Source organism: Coregonus lavaretus (assembly GCF_964263955.1).
Source record: "Coregonus lavaretus genome assembly, chromosome: 30".
NCBI classification, from domain to species: domain Eukaryota; kingdom Metazoa; phylum Chordata; class Actinopteri; order Salmoniformes; family Salmonidae; genus Coregonus; species Coregonus lavaretus.
Genome location: NC_140017.1, coordinates 2,815,774 through 2,840,841, shown reverse-complemented (window position 1 = coordinate 2,840,841; position 25,068 = coordinate 2,815,774). Strand labels below are relative to the sequence as shown.

Sequence of the window (25,068 nt, the reverse complement as noted above, 5' to 3'; positions counted from 1 at the left end):
AGTGAGGGAAATAAGTATTTGATCCCCTGCTGATTTTGTACGTCTGCCCACTGACAAAGAAATGATCGGTCTATAATTTTAATGTTAGGTTTATTTGAACAGTGAGAGACAGAATAACCACACACAAAAATCCAGAAAAATGCATGTCAAAAATTTTATAAATTGATTTGCATTTTAATGAGGGAAATAAGTATTTGACCCCCTCTCAAGCAGAAAGATTTCTTGCTCCCAGGTGTCTTTTATACAGATAACGAGCTGAGACTAGGAGCACACTCTTAAAGGGAGTGCTCCTAATCTCAGTTTGTTACCTGTATAAAAGACACCTGTCCACAGAAGCAATCAATCAATCAGATTCCAAACTCTCCACCATGGCCAAGACCAAAGAGCTCTCCAAGGATGTCAGGGACAATATTGTAGACTTACACAAGGCTGGAATGGGCTACAAGACCATCGCCAAGCAGCTTGGTGAGAAGGTGACAACAGTTGGTGCGATTATTCGCAAATGGAAGAAACACAAAATAACTGTCAATCTCCCTCGGCCTGGGGCTCCATGCAAGATCTCACCTCGTGGAGTTGCAATGATCATGAGAACGGTGAGGTATCAGCCCAGAACTACACGGGAGGATCTTGTCAATGATCTCAAGGCAGCTGGGACCATAGTCACCAAGAAAACAATTGGTAACACACTACGCCGTGAATCCCTGAAATCCTGCAGCGCCCGCAAGTTCCCCCTGCTCAAGAAAGCACATATACAGGGCCGTCTGAAGTTTACCAATGAACATCTGAATGATTCAGAGGAGAACTGGGTGAAAGTGTTGTGGTCAGATGAGACCAAAATCGAGCTCTTTGGCATCAACTCAACTCGCCGTGTTTGGAGGAGGAGGAATGTTGCCTATGACCCCAAGAACACCATCCCCACCGTCAAACATGGAGGTGGAAACATTATGCTTTGAGGGTGTTTTTCTGCTAAGGGGACAGGACAACTTCACCGCATCAAAGGGACGATGGACGGGGCCATGTACCGTCAAATCTTGGGTGAGAACCTCCTTCCCTCAGACAGGGCATTGAAAATGGGTCGTGGATGGGTATTCCAGCATGACAATGACCCAAAACACACAGCCAAGGCAACAAAGGAGTGGCTCAAGAAGAAGCACATTAAGGTCCTGGAGTGGCCTAGCCAGTCTCCAGACCTTAATCCAATAGAAAATCTGTGGAGGGAGCTGAAGGTTCGAGTTGCCAAACGTCAGCCTCGAAACCTTAAAGACTTGGAGAAGATCTGCAAAGAGGAGTGGGACAAAATCCCTCCTGAGATGTGTGCAAACCTGGTGGCCAACTACAAGAAATCTCTGACCTCTGTCATTGCCAACAAGAGTTTTGCCACCAAGTACTAAATCATGTTTTGCAGAGGGGTCAAATACTTATTTCCCTCATTAAAATGCAAATCAATTCATAACATTTTTGACATGCATTTTTCTGAATTTTTTTGTTGTTATTCTGTCTCTCACTGTTCAAATAAACCTACCATTAAAATTATAGACTGATTATGTCTTTGTCAGTGGGCAAACGTACAAAATCAGCAGGGGATCAAATACTTTTTTCCCTCACTGTATGTATACACACACACACACCCACATACATACATACATACATACATACACATACATATCCTTAAAAAAAAAAAATATATATATATATATTCCCCTTTATTACTTTCCAACCCAGCCACCCTTTCCCTACTTGGAGTAAACTAGTGAACAACAATGCTTAGGCCTCTACTTCCAGCTTATACTTACTATCTACATTTTATGGACACAGTCAATTTTACAATAATTTCATTTTGTTTGTTCTTTCTCCTGAACTTCTTCTACTCTCAACCTCTCCGATCATTTAAATGATGTCCATCCGGTTTGCTTCTATATGCCATATCTTTCTAACTGTGCTCCTTCACAAAAGCTCCCAACCTACAACCTATACACTTATTATGGACACAGCGTGCCTACGTTATTAGTTATCTTGTTATTTTTAGTTGTTATCAGTCCCATCCTTCAATTCCATTCAACACCTCCCATCTATCTTTTAACACCATCCATATAGGATTTCTATTTGCCATATATATTTCAACTGTACTGTGATGTCTTACAAAAGTTATCATTGTTTCTACAGATTGTGAATTGAAAATTATTATTATGTTATTGATCGATTGACTATGACTTTTCAGATCGCCCAATAGTGCTATCTGCAGGGTTAGCTCCAGGGAAATATTGCAATCCTTTAGCCATTCCTGGACCTGTGTCCAAAAACAAGGTACAAATGGACATTACCAAAACAAATGATCTAATGATTGTGTCTCTTCGCAGCAAAATCTGCAGAGTTGGGAAGATTGTATCCCCCATATAAATAACATTCTATTGGTAGCAAGAATTTTATATAATAATTTAAATTGAAAGATTCTATGTTTTGAATCCGGTGTCGTTTTGCGTATCAGTTCATAAACACTATGCCATGGGATCGGTACGTCAAAAATCTCTTCACAACTATTTTGCAATCTATATGGGACAGCTGTCAATCCTTTGGTCCTTAAATGAAACTGATATACCTTTTTATTTATCACAGTTTTCCTTAACCAATTATGTTCTTTAATGCAAGGCCGACAGACAAGTTCCTTACTTTCTCCCCCTTCCACTTTCCTCTTCCATTTTTGCGGTAAGGCTGCAATTATTTGGTTGTAATTTTGGGTAGAGCAGACATTTCCAGATGTTTTTGTTAGCTGCATGTGCGACATAACTCCACCAGTCCTACCGATGATATCATTTACAAAGTTTATACCTTTTTTAAACATTCTGTCAAAAAATAAAGGTTTTTTGTCAATTAGTATATTTGAATTTAACCACAATATTTGTTGCATTATTTGTTCTGTCGTTTCTGGAGGATTAAATTGAAATTGCAACCAACTTTCTATGGCTTGTTTTAGAAATAGTGATATTTGGGCGATGATTTCCTTTTCAAATAACTGCAAATGAGTTGTTGTAATCTGAATAAAGGGAAAAAGGCCTTTCTTGAACATTGGGTGAGACAATCTTACTAATTTGCTTGAGAATCAGTTTGGATTTAAGTATAACTTTTGTATGACTGAAGCTTTTAGTGATAGGTCTAATGCTTTAATATTTAATAATTTCTGTCCTCCGAATTCATATTCATTATAGAAATATGCCCTTTTAATTTAGTCTGGCTTGCCGTTCCAAATAAAATTGAATATTTTTTTCTCATATAATTAAAAAAAAACTGTTCGCTAGGCGTAGGCAAGACCATAAGCAAATAGGTAAACTGGGATAATACTAAAGAGTTAATCAGGGTGATTTTTCCACAAATTGACAGGTATTTTCCTTTCCATGGTAGTAAGATCTTATCTATTTTTGCTAACTTTCTATTAAAATTTATTGAAGTGAGATCATTTATTTCCTTTGGGATATGTATTCCGAGTATATCCACATCACCATCAGACCATTTTATTGGTAAACTACATGGTAATGTAAAAATTGTATTTTTTTAGTGATCCAATACGTAATATAGTACATTTGTCATAATTTGGTTGTAATCCAGAGTGGTTAGAAAATGTATCTAGATCCTCTATGAGGCTGTGGAGGGATTCTAGTTGTGGATTTAAAAGAAAACATGAATCATCAGCGTACAATGACACCTTTGTTTTTAAGCCCTGGATTTCTAATTCTCTGATATTATTATTGGATCTGATTTTAATAGCTAACATCTCGATGGCCACAATAAATAGATATGCCGATAGTGGACAACCTTGTTTCACTCCTCTTGACAGTTTAAAACTTTCTGAGAAATAGCCATTATTTACTATTTTACACCTAGGGTTACTATACAAGATTTTGACCCATTTTATAAGAGGTTCTCCAAAATTGAAATGCTCCAGGCATTTATATATAAACCCCAGTCAAACTTTATCAAATGCCTTTTCGAAGTCTGCTATGAATAGCAGGCCTGGTTTCCCATATTTTCCATAGTGTTCTATTGTTTCCAATACTTGCCTTATATTATCTCCAATGTATCTTCCATGTAAAAAAAAAACATGTCTGATTATAATGAATAATATCCGACAATACCTTTTTAATTCTATGTGCTATACATTTTGCTAGGATTTTTGCATCACAACACTGAAGTGTAAGGGGCCTCCAATTTTGTAAATGGACTGGATCTTTATATTTTCCACTTGTATCCTGTTTCAGTAATAATGAGATCAGACCTTCTTGAGTGTCAGATAATCTACCATTTACATAGGAGTGGTTAAAACATGCTAATAACGGTCCTCTTAGTATATCAAAAAAGGTTTGGTATACCTCGACTGGTATGCCATCCAACCCTGGAGTTTTCCCAGACTTAAAGTCTTTAATTGCATCCAGAAGTTCCTCCTCTGTAATTTCACCTTCACATGAGTCTTTCTGTGTGGCTGTTAATTTGACATTATCAATAGAAAAAAATATCTAGAGGAGATGGAGGCAACTGAAAAGAAAACATATGCTTAAAGTACTTTGTTTCTTCCTTCAAAATATAACTCCGTCAATTGTAACCAGTTTCATTAACTTCTTTTTGGTAGCATTCCTATGTTGAAGATTTGAAGGAAGAAACAAAGTACTTTGTTTCTTCCTTCAAAATATAACTCCGTCAATTGTAACCAGTTTCATTAACTTCTTTTTGGTAGCATTCCTATGTTGAAGATTAAAAAAGAATTTGGTGCATTTTCCCCATATTCCATCCAGTTTGCTTTATTTTCATAATATATTACACTTGATCTTTCTTGAATAAGTTTCTCCATTTCTTTTTGTTTTTCCTCTAATTTATTCTGAGCCTCGATGTTACAGTTTTTATTGCCATCTATCTGTTCTGTTAGACTTTCTATTTCCTTTCTTAGTATAAACTCTTGACCTAAATTGCTTTTGTTTTCGAGATGAGTACTGAATTGCATGGCCTCTAAAGGCACATTTAAAGGTGTCCCATACAATAAGGGGATTCGCTGTACCTATGTTATGTTGGAAAAAGTCTGTTATAAATTCCTTTGTTCTAATTATAAATAAATTATCATCCAATAGGCTTTGATTACATTTCCAATATCCTCGCCCACGTGGAAATTCAGTAAGAGTAATGTACATGCCTATTATATGATGGTCCGACCGCATTCTGTCCCCTATCAACACTTTTTTTTACTTTTGGTGCCAACGAGAATGAGATAAGAAAGAGGTCAAGACGACTAGCTTGATTCAGTCTCCGCCATGTATATCTCACTAGATCAGTATATTTAAGCCTCCATATATCTACTAGTTCTAATGTATCCATGACATTCACGATTTCCTTAAGAGCATGTGGGTGATTGATTGTGGTGTGATTTCCTTTACGGTCCATTGAGCTATTTAAAACAGTATTATAATCCCCCACCATAATAATATTGTCTTGAATTGCTTGCAGGGTTGATAATTTATTATATATATTGTCAAAGAATTGTGGATCATCATTATTTGGTCCGTAAAGGTTAATGAGCCATATCTGTTTATGGTCCAATAACATATTTAAAATAATCCATCTACCTTGCGTATCTATTTGGACAATTTGCACATTCGGATCGAAATTACTATTCATTAATATCATCACCCCTTTTGAATTTCTTTGCCCATGGGAGAAGTATATTTCCTCCCCCCATTCTTTTTTCCACGCTACTTCATCTCGAATTGTTGAATGAGTTTCCTGTATACAATAGATATTATATTCCTTCTCTTTGAGCCATGTAAATATTGTTCTTCTTTTGTTATTATCAGCTAAGCCATTACAATTATAACTGGCTATACTTATTTCACCATACACCATAATGAGATACAAGTTTCAAGTCTATTTATCATTATATATGTTTGTAAATGTACCAATAAAAAATACCGTAATGATTGAGTGTCCATATAGCTGTACCGTGATATTTGCATTGCTACGGAGTAACCCTTCAATTGTTCTCCACTAATTCCCCCGCTAAAGCCCCTCCCCATCCCAAGTTGAGCCGTCATCCCAGTGATCAGCATCCCACCCACATCCCTCCGGATCCCTAGGGCCCCGAGAGGCCAGGACCCATTCATCGAAAACAGCACACAGTGCCACGCACAAAACAGAAGCAGATTAACCACCAAAAGCATTTCCAATGCTGTCACCTCTATATATAACAATTAAAAAAAAAATATATATATATATTCAAATATCTTGCATATCTTATTTTCCATCATTATCAATTAATATGCGTAATAATGTCGGCAGTTCATGCGTAGGACTTTAACATATAACCCGGATTGCCATTGTATTACATTTAATTTATTGACAAGCAATTATTATCCTCGCAAATAATTACCGCAGTCCATCCCATACATCCCCACCCCCCCACAACAGATGCCGGACAAACACACACGCACATACTCACATACTCCAACACACTCAACCCCCCTCCCCCACAATACACCATCAAATCAGATACTCAATGGTTGTTATATCCCAGAGCCCAACTCAAGAAAGGACCTGATTTAAGAGTGCACATACAGTTACAGCTGATTGAGAAAGCATGCAAGATTGAGCAGAAATTGACAACAATGTGAGATTTGATTAATGTACTTAATCTATGTCAAGTCTTAGGTGATGATACCATAGCATTGTTGAATACTTGTTTCTGATTGGCTTGAAGGGCATTGATTGACCATTATTTCCCTATAACGCACAGTATATTTGCACGGTAGAAATCAATGGCTATAGTTAATTCTTAAATGTTCAATGTTTGAGCTGCTTTTGAAAGCAAAAGTCGAATTGAAAACATGGCATTGTTGAATTCGATTTTCATAATGGCAAGCTAGGACTGATGGTTTATACACATATATATAAACATACACACACACACACACACACACACACACACACACACACATATATATATATACACATACATACATACATACATACCTACACACACACACACACACACACACACACACATATATATATATATATATACACAGTGAGGGGAAAAAAGTATTTGATCCCCTGCTGGTATTGTACGTTTGCCCACTGACAAAGAAATGATCAGTCTATAATTTTAATGGTATGTTTATTTGAACAGTGAGATACAGAATAACAACAAAAAAATCCAGAAAACTCATGTAAAAAATGTTATAAATTGATTTGCATTTTAATGAGGGAAATAAGTATTTGACCCCCTCTCAATCAGAAAGATTTCTGGCTCCCAGGTGTGTTTTATACAGGTAACGAGCTGAGATTAGGAGCACACTCTTAAAGGGAGCTTGTTACCTGTATAAAAGACACCTGTCCACATAAGCAATCAATCAATCAGATTCCAAACTCTCCACCATGGCCAAGACCAAAGAGCTCTCCAAGGATGTCAGGGACAAGATTGTATACCTACACAAGACTGGAATGGGCTACAAGACCATCGCCAAGCAGCTTGGTGAGAAGGTGACAACAGTTGGTGCGATTATTCACAAATGGAAGAAACACAAAAGAACTGTCAATCTCCCTCGGCCTGGGGCTCCATGCAAGATCTCACCTCGTGGAGTTGCAATGATCATGAGAATGGTGAGGAATCAGCCCAGAACTACACGGGAGGATCTTGACAATGAACTCAAGGCAGCTGGGACCATAGTCACCAAGAAAACAATTGGTAACACACTACGCCGTGAAGGACTGAAATCTTGCAGCGCCCGCAAGGTCCCCCTGCTCAAGAAAGCACATATACATGCCCGTCTGAAGTTTGCCAATGAACATCTGAATGATTCAGAGGAGAACTGGGTGAAAGTGTTGTGGTCAGATGAGACCAAAATTGAGATCTTTGGCATCAACGCAACTCGCCGTGTTTGGAGGAGGAGGAATGCTGCCTATGACCCCAAGAACACCATCCCCACCGTCAAACATGGAGGTGGAAACATTACGCTTTGGGGGTGTTTTTCTGCTAAGGGGACAGGACAACTTCACCGCATCAAAGGGACGATGGACGGGGCCATGTACCGTCAAATCTTGGGTGAGAATCTCCTTCCCTCAGCCAGGGCATTGAAAATGGGTCGTGGATGGGTATTCCAGCATAACAATGACCTAAAACACACAGCCAAGGCAACAAAGGAGTGGCTCAAGAAGAAGCACATTAAAGTCCTGGAGTGGCCTAGCTAGTCTCCAGAACTTAATCCCATAGAAAATCTGTGGAGGGAGCTGAAGGTTCGAGTTGCCAAACGTCAGCCTCGAAACCTTAATGACTTGGAGAAGATCTGCAAAGAGGAGTGGGACAAAATCCCTCCTGAGATGTGTGCAAACCTGGTGGCCAACTACAAGAAACGTCTGACCTCTGTGATTGCCAACAAGAGTTTTGCCACCAAGTACTAAGTCATGTTTTGCAGAGGGGTCAAATACTTATTTCCCTCATTAAAATGCTAATCAATTTATAACATTTTTGACATGCGTTTTTCTGGATTTTTTGGTTGTTATTCTGTCTCTTACTGTTCAAATAAACCTACCATTAAAATTATAGACTGATATTTTCTTTGTCAGTGGGCAAACGTACAAAATCAGCAGGTGATCAAATACTTTTTTCCCTCACTGTATATATACACACACACACACACACACATACACACACACACACACACATACAGTGGGGGAAAAAAGTATTTAGTCAGCCACCAATTGTGCAAGTTCTCCCACTTAAAAAGATGATAGAGGCCTGTAATTTTCATCATAGGTACACGTCAACTATGACAGACAAATTGAGAAGAAAAAAATCCAGAAAATCACATTGTAGGATTTTTAAGGAATTTATTTGCAAATTATGGTGGAAAATAAGTATTTGGTCACCTACAAACAAGCAAGATTTCTGGCTCTCACAGACCTTTAACTTCTTCTTTAAGAGGCTCCTCTGTCCTCCACTCGTTACCTGTATTAATGGCACCTGTTTGAACTTGTTATCAGTATAAAAGACACCTGTCCACAACCTCAAACAGTCACACTCCAAACTCCACTATGGCCAAGACACCAGAAACGAAATTGTAGACCTGCACCAGGCTGGGAAGACTGAATCTGCAATAGGTAAGCAGCTTGGTTTGAAGAAATCAACTGTGGGAGCAATTATTAGGAAATGGAAGACATACAAGACCACTGATAATCTCCCTCGATCTGGGGCTCCACGCAAGATCTCACCCCGTGGGGTCAAAATGATCACAAGAACGGTGAGCAAAAATCCCAGAACCACACGGGGGGACCTAGTGAATGACCTGCAGAGAGCTGGGACCAAAGTAACAAAGCCTACCATCAGTAACACACTACGCCGCCAGGGACTCAAATCCTGCAGTGCAAGACGTGTCCCCCTGCTTAAGCCAGTACATGTCCAGGCCCGTCTGAAGTTTGCTAGAGTGCATTTGGATGATCCAGAAGAGGATTGGGAGAATGTCATATGGTCAGATGAAACCAAAATAGAACTTTTTGGTAAAAACTCAACTCGTCGTGTTTGGAGGACAAAGAATGCTGAGTTGCATCCAAAGAACACCATACCTACTGTGAAGCATGTGGGTGGAAACATCATGCTTTGGGGCTGTTTTTCTGCAAAGGGACCAGGACGACTGATCCGTGTAAAGGAAAGAATGAATGGGGCCTATGTATCGTGAGATTTTGAGTGAAAACCTCCTTCCATCAGCAAGGGCATTGAAGATGAAACGTGGCTGGGTCTTTCAGCATGACAATGATCCCAAACACACCGCCCGGGCAACGAAGGAGTGGCTTCGTAAGAAGCATTTCAAGGTCCTGGAGTGGCATAGCCAGTCTCCAGATCTCAACCCCATAGAAAATCTTTGGAGGGAGTTGAAAGTCCGTGTTGCCCAGCGACAGCCCCAAAACATCACTGCTCTAGAGGAGATCTGCATGGAGGAATGGGCCAAAATACCAGCAACAGTATGTGAAAACCTTGTGAAGACTTACAGAAAACGTTTGACCTGTGTCATTGCCAACAAAGGGTATATAACAAAGTATTGAGAAACTTTTGTTATTGACCAAATACTTATTTTCCACCATAATTTCCAAATAAATTCATTAAAAATCCTACAATGTGATTTTCTGGATTTTTTTTCCTCATTTTGTCTGTCATAGTTGACGTGTACCTATGATGAAAATGACAGGCCTCTCTCATCTTTTTAAGTGGGAGAACTTGCACAATTGGTGGCTGACTAAATACTTTTTTTCCCCACTGTACATATAAACATACACACACACACACACACACACACACACACACACACACACACACATAAACATACACACATATATATATAAACACACACACACACACACATATACACACACACACACACACAGTGGGGAGAACAAGTATTTGATACACTGCCGATTTTGCAGGTTTTCCTACTTACAAAGCATGTAGAGGTCTGTAATTTTTATCATAGGTACACTTCAACTGTGAGAGACGGAATCTAAAACAAAAATCCAGAAAATCACATTGTATGATTTTTAAGTAATTAATTTGCATTTTATTGCATGACATAAGTATTTGATACATCACAAAAGCAGAACTTAATATTTGGTACAGAAACCTTTGTTTGCAATTACAGAGATCATACGTTTCCTGTAGGTCTTGACCAGGTTTGCACACACTGCAGCAGGGATTTTGGCCCACTCCTCCATACAGACCTTCTCCAGATCCTTCAGGTTTCGGGGCTGTCGCTGGGCAATACGGACTTTCAGCTCCCTCCAAATATTTTCTATTGGGTTCAGGTATGGAGACTGGCTAGGCCACTCCAGGACCTTGAGATGCTTCTTATGGAGCCACTCCTTAGTTGCCCTGGCTGTGTGTTTCGGGTCGTTGTCATGCTGGAAGACCCAGCCACCACCCATCTTCAATGCTCTTACTGAGGGTAGTAGGTTGTTGGCCAAGATCTCGCGATACATGGCCCCATCCATCCTCCCCTCAATACGGTGCAGTCGTCCTGTCCCCTTTGCAGAAAAGCATCCCCAAAGAATGATGTTTCCACCTCCATGCTTCACGGTTGGGATGGTGTTCTTGGGGTTGTACTCATCCTTCTTCCTCCAAACACGGCGAGTGGAGTTTAGACCAAAAAGCTCTATTTTTGTCTCATCAGACCACATGACCTTCTCCCATTCCTCCTCTGGATCATCCAGATGGTCATTGGCAAACTTCAGACGGGCCTGGACATGCGCTGGCTTGAGCAGGGGGACCTTGCGTGCGCTGCAGGATTTTAATCCATGACGGCGTAGTGTGTTACTAATGGTTTTCTTTGAGACTGTGGTCCCAGCTCTCTTCAGGTCATTGACCAGGCCCTGCCGTGTAGTTCTGGGCTGATCCCTCACCTTCCTCATGATCATTGATGCCCCACGAGGTGAGATCTTGCATGGAGCCCCAGACCGAGGGTGATTGACCGTCATCTTGAACTTCTTCCATTTTCTAATAATTGCGCCAACAGTTGTTGCCTTCTCACCAAGCTGCTTGCCTATTGTCCTGTAGCCCATCCCAGCCTTGTGCAGGTCTACAATTGTATCCCTGATGTCCTTACACAGCTCTCTGGTCTTGGCCATTGTGGAGAGGTTGGAGTCTGTTTGATTGAGTGTGTGGACAGGTGTCTTTTATACAGGTAACGAGTTCAAACAGGTGCAGTTAATACAGGTAATGAGTGGAGAACAGGAGGGCTTCTTAAAGAAAAACTAACAAGTCTGTGAGAGCCGGAATTCTTACTGGTTGGTAGGTGATCAAATCCTTATGACATGCAATAAAATGCAAATTAATTACTTAAAAATCATACAATGTGATTTTCTGGATTTTTGTTGAAGTGTACCTATGATAAAAATTACAGACCTCTACATACTTTTTAAGTAGGAAAACCTGCAAAATCGGCAGTGTATCAAACACTTGTTCTCCCCACTGTATGTATGTATATATATATATATATATATATATGTATTTATCATGTAGTAACCAAAAGTGTTAAACAAATCAAAATATATTTTATATTTGAGATTCTTCAAATAGCCACCCTTTGCCTTGATGACAGCTTGCACAATGTTGGCATTCTCTCAAACAGCTTCACCAGGAATGCATTTCCAACAATCTTGAAGGAGTTCCCACATATGCTGAGCACTTGTTGGCTGCTTTTCCTTCACTCTGCCGTCCGACTCATCCCAAACCATCTCAATTTGGTTGAGGGATTCTGGAAGCAGCACTCCATCATCCTCCTTCTTGGTCAAAAAGCCCTTACACAGCCTGGAGGTGTGTTGGGTCATTGTCTTGTTGAAAAACAAATGATAGTCCCACTAAGCCCAAATCAGATGGGATGGCGTATCGCTGCAGAACGCTGTGGTAGAAATGCTGGTTAAGGGTGCCTTGAATTCAAAATAAATCACAGACAGTGTCACCAGCAAAAGCATCCCCACACCATAACGCCACCTTCTCCATGCTTTACGGTGGGAACTACACGTGCTGAGATCATCCGTTCACACACACCGCGTCTCACAAAGACACAGCGGTTGGAACCAAAAATCTCCAATTTGGACTCCAGACCAAAGGAACATTTCCACCGGTCTAATGTCCATTGCTCGTGTTTCTTGGCCCAATAAAGTATCTTCTTCTTGTTGGTGTCCTTTAGTAGTGGTTTCTTTACAGCAATTCGTCCATGAAGGCCTGATTCACACAGTCTCCTCTGAACAGCTGATGTTGAGATGTGTCTCAACATCAAGTCTCTGAATGTCCTTGAGTGGCCCAGCCAGAGCCCGGACTTGAACCCGATCTAATATCTCTGGAGAGACCTGAAAATAGCTGCGCAGCAACGCTCCCCATCCAACCTGACAGAGCTTGAGAGTATCTGCAGAGAAGAATGGGAGAAACTCCCCAAATACAGGTGTGCCAAGCTTGTAGCGTCATATTCAAGAAGACTCAAGGCGGTAATCGCTGCCAAGGTACATGGCCACACAGCGTATAAAAACAGCAGCATCTTACTTTCCACAAATGTTTTTAGGATTATGAAAGATATTTAAAACATTTCAAAGCTTTTCCACAAATCAAGTCAAACAAAATGATTGCTAAATTGTTGAATACAGAACATATATACAGTATATCACCTTTGATGATCATGTGTCAAACACAGATCCTAACACCAATTCCTCTAGCAGGTTAAACTGGGTGACTGACTGAAAATAAGCATCAGACAAGGTCACTAGTCAAACTGGCAATGCCCTCGTCCAGTCATCTGTCCACCAAGGCATCACACCCCACTGCTGCCACCAATTGTTGTAGGTAGTTTACTTAATACAACAAGGGTGCTCCTATACTTGTGTAGTGACACCAGTTACTCAAGGTAAAACATTGTAAAGCAGTACAATAGTAACAGAGTATACATTTTTGTTATTACCAACGTAGAATAGGATTGTTCCTATTCCCCATGTGTAATCACAAAAATGCTCAGTCATTACTACCTGTATACAATTCAAAGCAATCACCAATTACTATGTAAAAATGTTAATACAACGTTGTAACTATACTAATTGAACCGTCACTACACTGGTGACCAGCTCTGTGGTGTATGACAGAATGGGTATTGAGTCTTTGGGCAGAGTTGAAGGGGAAGGTTAATAGTGGAAAGCAAAATCGCCATACACACTTCACTTAACTAAGTCAGTATAAAGAAACAAAGGTCTGCACACTACATTGCTCTAGTCTGACCAAACACCCTACTTTAGTTTTTGCCTTAAGTAACCATCTGTCTTATGTAACCAAACCAAAGGTAACATATCATGCTAATTTGAGTGTCCTGGATTTACATATACTATGTTATGTCTAGTCTATGAGACCAGGCTGTCTCATATACTATGTTATGTCTAGTCTATGAGACCAGGCTGTCTCATATACTATGTTATGTCTAGTCTATGAGACCAGGCTGGTATCAGCTCCAAGTTTAAACAGGCTCCTATCTTACAGTTATACTGTAGCCTGCTCATACTGTCTAGGCTACCGGTCTATTTACTTTTGAGCTTCGCTATTGAATGAGTGATGGACTAATAAAGCGCCCGCCGTAATTATTGGGACAGTGAAGTATTTTTTCTTTATATTCCTATACTCCAAACGTTTGGATTTGAAATCAAATAATGACTGAGGTTAAAGTGCAGACTGTCAGCTTTAATTTGAGGGTATTGTCATCCATATCGGGTGAACCGTTTAGAAATTACAGCACTTTTTGTATATAGTCCCCCCATTTTATTGTAAATAAGAATATAATATGTTTCTAAACACTTCTATATTAATGTGCATGCTACCATGATTATGGATAATCCTGAATGAATCCTGAATAATGATGCGTGAGAAAGTTAGATGCACAAATATCATACCCCTCTCAAAAAAGCTAGCCTCCCCTGTTATTGTAATGGTAAGATGCATGTCTTGGGGGTATGATATTTGTGCATCTCACTCATCAATGTTCACAATTCATTCAAAATGATCCATAATCATGGTAGCATCCACATTAATGTAGAAGTGCTTAGAAACATTATATTCTTATTTACAATAAAAATGACAATACATTATTCTGCATTAATTTCTATTGGGCACAAAATCATCTGAAACAACCAAAACAAATAGCAAATGCATCCAAATCAAATCAAATGTATTGGTCACATACACATGGTTAGCAGATGTTATTGCGAGTGTAGCGAAATGCTTGTGCTTCTAGTTCCGACAGTGCAGCGATATCTAGCAAGTAATATCTAACAGTTCCACAACAAAAGCCTAATACACACAAACATCCAACAAGTTAGTAGAGTTACAAGCTTGATGTAGTCTTTGCATGCTAGGAATATGGGACCAAATACTAAACTTTGGACTAATTTAATACACAGTGAATTTGTCACAATACTTTTGGTCCCCTAAAATGGAGGTACTATATAGAACAAGTGCTGTAATTTCTAAACGGTTCACTCAATAAGGATGAAAATAACCTCAAATGAAAGGTGACAGTCTGTACTTTAACCTTATAGTCATTGTATCATTTCAAATCCAAAGTGCTGGAGTACAGAGCAAAAATGAAAATAAATGTGTCACTGTCCCAATACTTTTGTAGCTCACTAATTGTTGAGTAGCGGGAATAAACCAGTCATGATGATTTAGGCTGATATAATAAAAGTCAGAAACATATTAGGCTACATGCTGCTATCCAACCTCCTTACGAATGGCAAATGCATCTGCTTTATCATTAAGTTTTAAATGTGTTTATTAGCCTAACATTATTATAATTATTCTGCGTCAAACACCTCCATTTCCCAAAAATAACAATATTAGCTTGTAATACAATTATTCAACCACTAGAAGTTGTGCGTACGCATGGTCTGAGCTGTGCATGGCGATAAGCACACTTTCCCATCAAGTTCAACATTGATAAATACCATCCTTTGCAGGAAACCCATGTAGCTCAGTTGGTAGAGCATGGCGCTTGCAACGCCAGGGTTGTGGGTTCGATTCCCACAGGGGTCCAGTATGAAAAAAAAAAATTATGCACTCACTAACTGTAAGTCGCTCTAGATAAGAGCGTCTGCTAAAAGACTAAAATGTTTTTAAAAATGAAAACGGCAAGATAACGCACCTTTGATAAATGAGGCCCTAGAGGCTTATGGTCTCAATGTCCAGTTTGAGTCCAGCTCAGAACAGAGCATGATGGGTAGCCCATCTCTGAGAGAGATACGGAAGTTTGTGACATTGTTGGTACCTGCACATGGAGAATTGTTGATGTGCATTTCTGTGTAGGCTCAGGCTACACACTACTTTTGAGTTGGGGTAAGAACTGCCTCCAAAAGCGGCCAAGCGGAGACGCAGAGGTCGTTCAGAGAGCAAGAGGATTACAATGAGCTCGGCCGAGCCGGAGTCAGCCGTACGTCATCTCACAAACACACTCAAATATGTCCTGTAACAAATGTGATGAGGCAGTATGTAACACTTGCACAATTGTTATTTTTATCAGCAGACAAACACGCAAAGACAAAAGGGTCATTTTTTGCGTCAGCTGAGCTATGACTCAGCCCCGATTGAGTAATTCTGTCACAGAGGTGGCCTGGGGAACGACTAAGGCACAGCAAAGACGTCGGCACATACTGCTCAGAGGAGTGAGAGAAATAGAGGGAGGAAGAAAGCAGATAGAGATCATTTTTAAGATTAGGATAAAGTATTGTAGAATATGGATTGTTTGCAAGATTTGACTCGAGTTTCCCTTTACAAATACTGTAGTCTGAAAATTAATTTAAATTAGTAAATTACATTAATAAGAATACATGGAGGTGTTTCCCCTATACAGTGAGGGAAAAAAGTATTTGATGCCCTGCTGATTTTGTACGTTTGCCCACTGACAAAGACATGATCTATAATTTTAATGGTAGGTTTATTTGAACAGTGAGAGACAGAATAACAACAAAGAAATCCAGAAAAACACGTCTAAAATGTTATAAATTTATTTGCATTTTAATGAGGGAAATAAGTATTTGACCCCTCTCAATCAGAAAGATTTCTGGCTCCCAGGTGTCTTTTATACAGATAACGGGCTGAGATTAGGAGCACACTCTTAAAGGGAGTGCTCTTAATCTCAGCTTGTTACCTGTATAAAAGACACCTGTCCACAGAAGCAATCAATCAATCAGATTCCAAACTCTCCATCATGGCCAAGACCAAAGAGCTCTAAGGATGTCAGGGACAAGATTGTAGACCTACACAAGGCTGGAATGGTCTACAAGACCATCGCCAAGCAGCTTGGTGAGAAGGTGACAACAGTTGGTGCGATTATTCGCAAATGGAGGAAACACAAAAGAACTGTCAATCTCCCTCGGCCTGGGGCTCCATGCAAGATCTCACCTTGTGGAGTTGCAATGATCATGAGAACGGTGAGGAATCAGCCCAGAACTACACGGGAGGATCTTGTCAATGATCTCAAGGCAGCTGGGACCATAGTCACCAAGAAAACAAATGGTAACACACTACGCCGTGAAGGACTGAAATCCTGCAGCGCCCGCAAGGTCCCCCTGCTCAAGAAAGCACATATACAGGGCCGTCTGAAGTTTGCCAATGAATATCTGAATGATTCAGAGGAGAACTGGGTGAAAGTGTTGTTGTCAGATGAGACCAATATCGAGCTCTTTGGCATCAACTCATCACGCCGTGTTTGGAGGAGGAGGAATGCTGCCTATGACCCCAAGAACACCATCAACACCGTCAAACATGGAGGTGGAAACATTATGCTTTGGGGGTGTTTTTCTGCTAAGGGGACAGGACAACTTCACCGCATCAAAGGGACGATGGACGGGGCCATGTATCGTCAAATCTTGGGTGAGAACCTCCTTCCCACAGCCAGGGCATTTAGAATGGGTCGTGGATGGGTATTCCAGCATGACAATGACCCAAAACACACGGCCAAGGCAACAAAGGAGTGGCTCAAGAAGAAGCACATTAAGGTCCTGGAGTGGCCTAGCCAGTCTCCAGGCCTTAATCCCATAGAAAATCTGTGGAAGGAGCTGAAGGTTCGAGTTGCCAAACGTCAGCCTCAAAACCTTAATGACTTGGAGAAGATCTGCAAAGAGGAGTGGGACAAAATCCCTCCTGAGATGTGTGCAAACCTGGTGGCCAACAACAAGAAAAGTCTGACCTCTGATTGCCAACAAGGGTTTTGCCACCAAGTACTAAGTCATGTTTTGCAGAGGGGTCAAATACTTATTTCCCTCATTAAAATGCAAATCAATTTATAACATTTTTGACATGCGTTTTTCTGGATTTGTTTGTTGTTATTCTGTCTCTCACTGTTCAAATACACCTACCATTAAAATTATAGACTGATCATGTCTTTGTCAGTGGGCAAACGTAAAAAATCAGTAGGGGATCAAATACTTTTTTCCCTCACTGTATGTATTTAGCAGTGGTGCAACGCCGCTGCAATACACACACACACACACATAAATATATATACACATACATATATACACATATACACAGTGCCTTCAGATTTGAATTTTTCCACTTTGTTACGTTACAGCCTTATTCTAAAATGGATTAAATAAAACAATTTCCTCAATCTACAGACAATACCCCATAATGACAAAGTGAAAATGGGTTTTAAGAAATATTTGAAAATATATTTAAAACAAAAATCATATTTAAATATGTATTCAGACCCTTTGCTATGAGACTCAGGTGCATCCTTTTTCAATTGACCATCCTTGAGATGTTTCTACAACTTGATTGGAGCCCTCCTGTGATAAAGAAGAAGTTTGGAACCACCAAGACTCTTCCTAGAGCTGTCCGCCTGGCCAAACTGAGCAATCGGGTGAGAAGGGCCTTGGTCAGGGAGGTGACCAAGAACCCAATGGTCACTCTGACAGAGTTCCTCTGTGGAGATGGGAGAACCTTCCAGAAGGACAACCATCTCTGCAGCACTCCACCAATCAGGCCTTTATGGTAGAGTGGCTAGACAGAAGCCACACCTCTGTAAAAAGGCACATGACAGCCCGCTTGGAGTTTGCCAAAAGGCACCTAAAGACTCTCAGACCATGAGAAACAAGATTCTCTGGTCTGACGAAACCAAGATTGAACTCTTTGGCCTGAATGCCAAGCGTCACGTCTGGAGGAAACCTGGCACCATCCCTACAGTGAAGCACGGTGGAGGCAGCATCATGCTGTGGGGATGTTTTTCAGCGGCAGGGACAGGGAGAGTAGTCAGGATCAAGGGAAAGATGAACGGAGCATAGTACAGAAAGAACCTTGATGAAAACCTGCTCCAGAGCGCTCAGGACCTCAGACTGGGGTGAAGGTTCACCTTCCAACAGGTCAACGACCCTACGCACACAGCCAAGATAACGCAGGAGTAGCTTCGGGACAAGTCTCTGAATGTCCTTGAGTGGCCCAGCCAAAGCCCGGACTTGAACCCGATCGAACATCGAAAGGAGAGACCTGAAAATAGCTGTGCAGCAACGCTCCCCATCCAACCTGACAGAACTTGAGAGTATCTGCAGAGAAGAATGGGAGAAACTCCCCAAATACAGGTGTGCCAAGCTTGTAGCGTCATACCCAAGAAGACTCGAGGCTGTAATCGCTGCCAAAAGGTGAGTAAAGGGTACTGAGTAAAGGGTCTGAATACTTATGTAAAGGTGATATTTCAGTTTTTTATTTTGTATAAATTAGCAAAAACGTATCTAAAACAGTTTTTGCTTTGTCATTATGGGGTAGTGTGTAGATTGATGAGGGGAAAAAAACGATTTAATCAATTTTAGATTAACACTAACAAAATGTGGATAAAGTCAAGGGGTCTGAATACTTTCCCGAAGGCACTGTATATGGGGTTCATATAGCACTTTTAATGGACCCAAGACACTTTCCAATAGTAACAAAACTAAAAAATACATGTCAAACTAAATGGTATAAAATAGGAACAGGGTTGAAGAATGTGTTGTAGCAGTGGAGGAAGGGCCTATTAACCAAGGAAATACCAACCCAGTACCCACTCCTCAAAATCAGATAACATAGGCCTAACTTGAGGAAGTGCAAAAGGAGGAGATCTAGAAAGAGGGGGCATGACTAGCTTAAATAACCTCAATGTCCAGACGCATAGCGAAGTACAGAAAATGCCCTCCCCCCCCCCCCAAAAAAAAGTACCTTGTTGTAAGAGAGGCTGTATTTAAATCTGTCTGAATGAATGAACGTGGCATGTTGCCTGTTTGTGATCTTCTCCACAGCGCTTCTCAGCACGTGTGAGCCTGCCCCTCCCCTCCCCAATCACCCCCTGCTCACGTTTGTACTCTCACATTGCACAAAGCTAGCCATCACAGCCATTCACCCAAAATGGTGCCTATTAGTCCCCCGCATCACAGGAAGCAAACGTGCTATTGGCTGCCACTGCCAGTGACGCTGTAAGTGGGAGGGTCTAAGTTATGTAAACAATTGAAGCCAGGCAGCAGGAGGATTGTGGGGTCTGCTAGAGACGGAGAACAACCAATAATATACTGGGCGAGCATGTCGATGGGTCTACTGTGGTTGAGGATGGAGAGGGAGAGAGATTATATTTTTTTAAAGGACTGGGAACAAAAAAGTATACATTTTCATGATCAATTGTATGAAATAAGAGAAACCCCTCTCCTATCCTGACTAATGCTGACAGGGAAAGAGAAAGAGGGATGAGGGTTGACAAAAACGCACAAACAAAGGGATGAGCACTTGGAGCAACAAAACAGCTGTTCCTCTATTTTAACGGGGAACTGCTACAGGTCCTTGTCACGGTGGTCCACTCCGCATGTGCATTTGTCAGGATGACATTTCTTGTTTTTCCAAAGGGGGTCGTTTGTTCATCAAAACAACCCGCCAAGGAGCAAGAAGAGCCACTGGCCCCACTAAATGTTTCCAACATTTAAAAGAAAAGTAGGATGACTACGAATAGACTACGACTTGACATGACTACGAATAACAGTTCATGACATGACAATGAAATGCAATAATTAATCATGTTGTCGAGTAGGGTGGACTTGTGCCACAGAATTGTTGTGACAGAACTATGCTTGAGAAAGGACTACGTTATGACTAGGATCAATCCAACCGCCAATACTTGTGATATTTGAAGAATGGCAGGATATTTAGCTGACTCAGCACAATTCTACAGACCTCTCCCAGTCCCTCAACTATTTCAACTTCAGACCCATTACCCTTAATCATAAAAAAGACAGTGGGTGCTTGAAAACTTGGATGCTGAAATCAAATTAGCTAAATAGCTGTGAAAAATGGCATGTGCTTATCAAAGTGATCAATCTTCTTTTATTGCAATTACTCAAACACACCCAGACTGAGTGATGAGTTATGCCGAGAAAGAAACCTATACACCGAGAAAGCAAGCATATATGGGCGTAGGACCTTATGAGAAAGAAACTGAACATCTCATTCAACCTGGCCATTATGATAATAGAGCATCACAAACATTCAAATACCACCACACAGACTCACCTGGACCTTGGCGAGCTTGAGCTGGTATGGGGTGACCTCTGTGCCTGGTAAAGAAGTGTCTCTGCTCGGTACGGCCCGGTACACAGGCCCAGGTACCAGGTAGTCCTTTCCCAAATCATGCTCTTTCATCTTCTTTCACCAACATAGGAGCTGACTGGCTTTTCCTTGCTGTGCGTTATTTTCAACTAATTGGTATGGAACAACAGGACAAGGGGAGTCATGTATGGAAAACATGGACGACTACAGACAATCAGCATTGTTATTAACACTAAAAGTTAAGTTGGGTTGCTTGGTGGCATTTGTCAGGTTTTTGTTGAAATGGTCAGCACCTCATCAAATAGGGAAGTTTCCAATTAAGGACAGGAATGATGATCCCATCCTATACATTAGCCTTCTAGGCTGCCTGGTATGGGGTGAGGGAGTGGAGATGGATGACTCAGAAATGCTCAAATGTTTTGGATAGCACAGCAATGAAACTGGTTATGCAGAGTGCATTTGAGGCAGTAGCTATACCGGTTACCAGTGATACTGTCCCAAAGACATACAGTTGTTGCAGAGGGTCAAATTACAAACTACGAGAGGGGCTATTCCCAAATCTGTTTTATTTACTAGGCCAGCTATTTCCGACATGGATTACGGGGGAGGGGGAATTCTTTTTCAAAGCCTCGTCTATTTCCAAACCTTTTTGCAGCGCATGTACCAGATTCCCTGCTGCTTCCTCTTCCAAAATATTACAAAAACAGAAGGGAGTTCAGGATTATTCTTTATTTTATTTATTTATTTGGGGGGGGTTGGATACTAAACATAATCGGCGGATTCATTATTATGGCGATGTTGCCATTTGAATTAAACATTATTTGAGAGCATTATGTAGGCCAACTTCATAGTGACATCACGTCACACGATTGATCAATTTGTCCTGCTCTGTATTTATATGGAAACCCGATAAAAAAATGTTTTATCATGTTATAAATGGGAAAACAACCATTTCATCACGAGCCCCGTGACATAATATACTGCTTCGGGCTGAGAGCTGTACAGCCTGAGCATCGTTGCACAACAAGCATCCTCAAATAGCTTAAAATCATAAAACAGTGTATGGCAGCTTTGGCGAAACCCGATTGATGGAATTAACAAATCTACCTTTTCTGTACTAGGCTACTATACGCAAAACCTTTAGGTTTTCTAAAACGTCAGTACGCAAAATGTCGCTCTATAACATATTAACATAGTCCCCGATTATAAAAATATTGTATGTATAAAAATACATATTTTTTTGAAAAAAGTGAATAAAAAGGATTATCTCGTTGACAAATACCTGCGTCTCCTTGTCAGCCAACAGAGCCCGATTAGTGTCCACAGAATAACTATCTATTTATAAAGCAGCTCTTTCAGGCAGCCGCTGTGTTACCAGAATGGGAAATGTAGTTCAAGAAAAATACCTAATCATTTACGAGAAGCGGTGGCTACAACGCTGGAGACTACAGTTCCCTAACGCGCCTGATGGTTTGCGCAGATATTTTAGGTGGAGTTTATGCTCTCTCATGCTGCTGGTGGTCTGGATGCTGCATTGGCACACTGAAGTAGCATATTCACTCAACAAATGTTTACTTTTTAGTCCGGGATTGCCTATTAATTTCCATCGGTTGGTCGTCCTTGTGCGCTGCATAATTAAGCAGTGGTTCGCGCCTATTTGGCCTTGACCACAACATGTGTGTGCGAGACATGCACTAAATAGCATATGTCAATTTAATTGTCATGATAACCCATATAAACATTTGTATTTGTTTGTTCGCTATGTAGCTTTTGTATATTGTTGTTGCAGGTTCCTTTTGACTCACCTAATGTCCTACCAACTCAGAGCATTTCATATTATTCTGTACGTAAATCTGAGACACTCCATATTGTATGTTACTATTCAAATGGTATGAATACATTTGTGGATATCCATCACCTATTTCGAATGATGTTACAAATTTAATTCGCATTATAGATTACGAGTTTGCGAAATGTACAATGTTACGAATTTTAGCTAGCTCGCTAACGTAAGCTAGCTCGCTAACGTAAGCTAGCTCGCTAACGTAAGCTAGCTCGCTAACGTAAGCTAGCTCGCTAACGTAAGCTAGCTCGCTAACGTAAGCTAGCTCGCTAACGTAAGCTAGCTCGCTAACGTAAGCTAGCTCGCTAACGTAAGCTAGCTCGCTAACGTAAGCTAGCTCGCTAACGTAAGCTAGGCTAGGGGTACATTTAGGAGTTAGGTTAAAGGGTTAAGGTTAGCTAAGTAGTTAACAAGTAGCAAGTAGTTGAAAAGTTGCTAATTAGCCTAGATTTAGCTAGTTTCGTTCTTTATACATAACAGTATTCTCTATTGAAATCATAGTCCTCGAGTTCAGCCTGCCTAGGCTACAGTGCATTCGGAAAGTATTCCGACCACTTGACTTTTTCCACATTTTGTTACTTTACAACCTTATTCTAAAATTGATTAAATCGTTTTTTCCCCCATCAATCTACACACAATACCCCATAATAACAAAGCAAAAACAGGTCTACAATTATTTGCAAATGTATATAAAAAAAAAAAAAAAACAGAAATAGCACATTTACATAAGTATTCAGACCCTTTACTCAGTACTTTGTTGAAGCACCTTCGGCAGCGATTACAGCCTCGAATCTTCTCGGGTATGACGCTACAAGTTTGACACCTGTATTTGGGGAGTTTGTCCCATTTTTCTCTGGAGATCCTCTCAAGCGCTGTCAGGTTGGATGGGGAGTGTCGCTGCACAGCTATTTCCAGGTCTCTCCAGAGATGTTCGATCGGGTTCAAGTCCGGGCTCTGGCTGGGCCACTCAAGGACATTCAGAGACTTGTCCCGAAGCTACTCCTGCGTTATCTTTGGCTGTGTGCGTAGGGTCGTTGTCCTGTTGGAAGGTGAACCTTCACCCCAGTCTGAGGTCCTGAGCACTCTGGAGCAGGTTTTCATCAAGGATCTCTCTGTACTTCGCTCCATTCATCTTTCCCTTGATCCTGACTAGTCTCCCAGTCCCTGCCACTGAAAAACATCCCCACAGCATGATCCTGCCACCACCACGCTTCACCATAGGGATTGTGCCAGGTTTCCATTCAGGCCAAAGAGTTCAATCTTGTTTCTCATGGTTAGAGTCCTTTAGGTGCCTTTCGTCAAACTCCAAGCGGGCTGTCATGTGCATTTTACTGAGGACTGGCTTTCATCTGGCCACTACCATAAAGGCCTGATTGGTTGAGTGCTGCAGATATTGTTGTCCTTCTGCTCCCTGAACAAGACCCTTCTGCCCTGACAGCTCAGTTTGGCAGGGCGGCCAGCGCTAGGAAGAGTCTTGCTGGTTCCAAACTTCTTCCCTTTAAGAATGGAGGCAACTGTGTTCTTGGGGTCCTTCAATGCTGCAGACATTTTCTGGTACCCTTCCCCAGATCTGTGGCTCAACACAATCCTGTCTCGGCGCTCTACGGACAATTCCTTCGACCTCATGGCTTGGTTTTTGCTCTCACATGCACTGTCAGCTGTGGGACCTTATATAGACAGGTGTGTGCCTTTCCAAATCATGTCCAATCAATTGAATTTACCACAGGTCGACTCCAATCAAGTTGTAGAAACATCAAGGATGATCAATGGAAACAGGATGCACCGGAGCTCAATTTCGAGTCTCATAGGAAAGGGTCTGAATACTTATGTAAATAAGTTTTTTTTTTTTTTTCATAAAGGTGAACATTTCTAAAAACCAGTTTTCACTTTGTCATTATGGGGTATTGTGTGTAGATTGATGAGGATTTATTTAATCAATTTTAGAATAAGGCTATACAGCAACAGAATATGAAAAAAGGGAAGGGGTCTGAATACTTTCAAAATGCACTGTATATGCAATAGAAATCAAAAGGTAAGCTGCAATTGTTTTTAAACAGCCTATTTGACGTGAGCCTTAGGTTACAGCCCAATACATTTTAAACTACATATTTAGCTAGTCTACTTA

The 25,068-nt window shown here is 40.8% G+C and overlaps 1 protein-coding gene across 1 annotated transcript in view; it reads right to left on the bottom strand.

Annotated features, from left to right (window-relative positions):
- The window catches only part of abcc5 (ATP-binding cassette, sub-family C (CFTR/MRP), member 5), a 73,062-nt gene extending 50,660 nt beyond the window's left edge, over positions 1-22,402 (bottom strand). Inside the window, exons 1-2 of the mRNA XM_084148072.1 lie at positions 22,383-22,402; positions 21,065-21,249 (exon numbers count right to left, since the gene is read on the bottom strand). Coding sequence (XP_084004198.1) covers positions 21,065-21,193 — 129 coding nt within the window. The 5' untranslated portion in view covers positions 21,194-21,249; positions 22,383-22,402. The remainder of the gene's footprint in view (positions 1-21,064; positions 21,250-22,382) is intronic.
- Between the last annotated feature and the right edge of the window lie 2,666 nt (positions 22,403-25,068).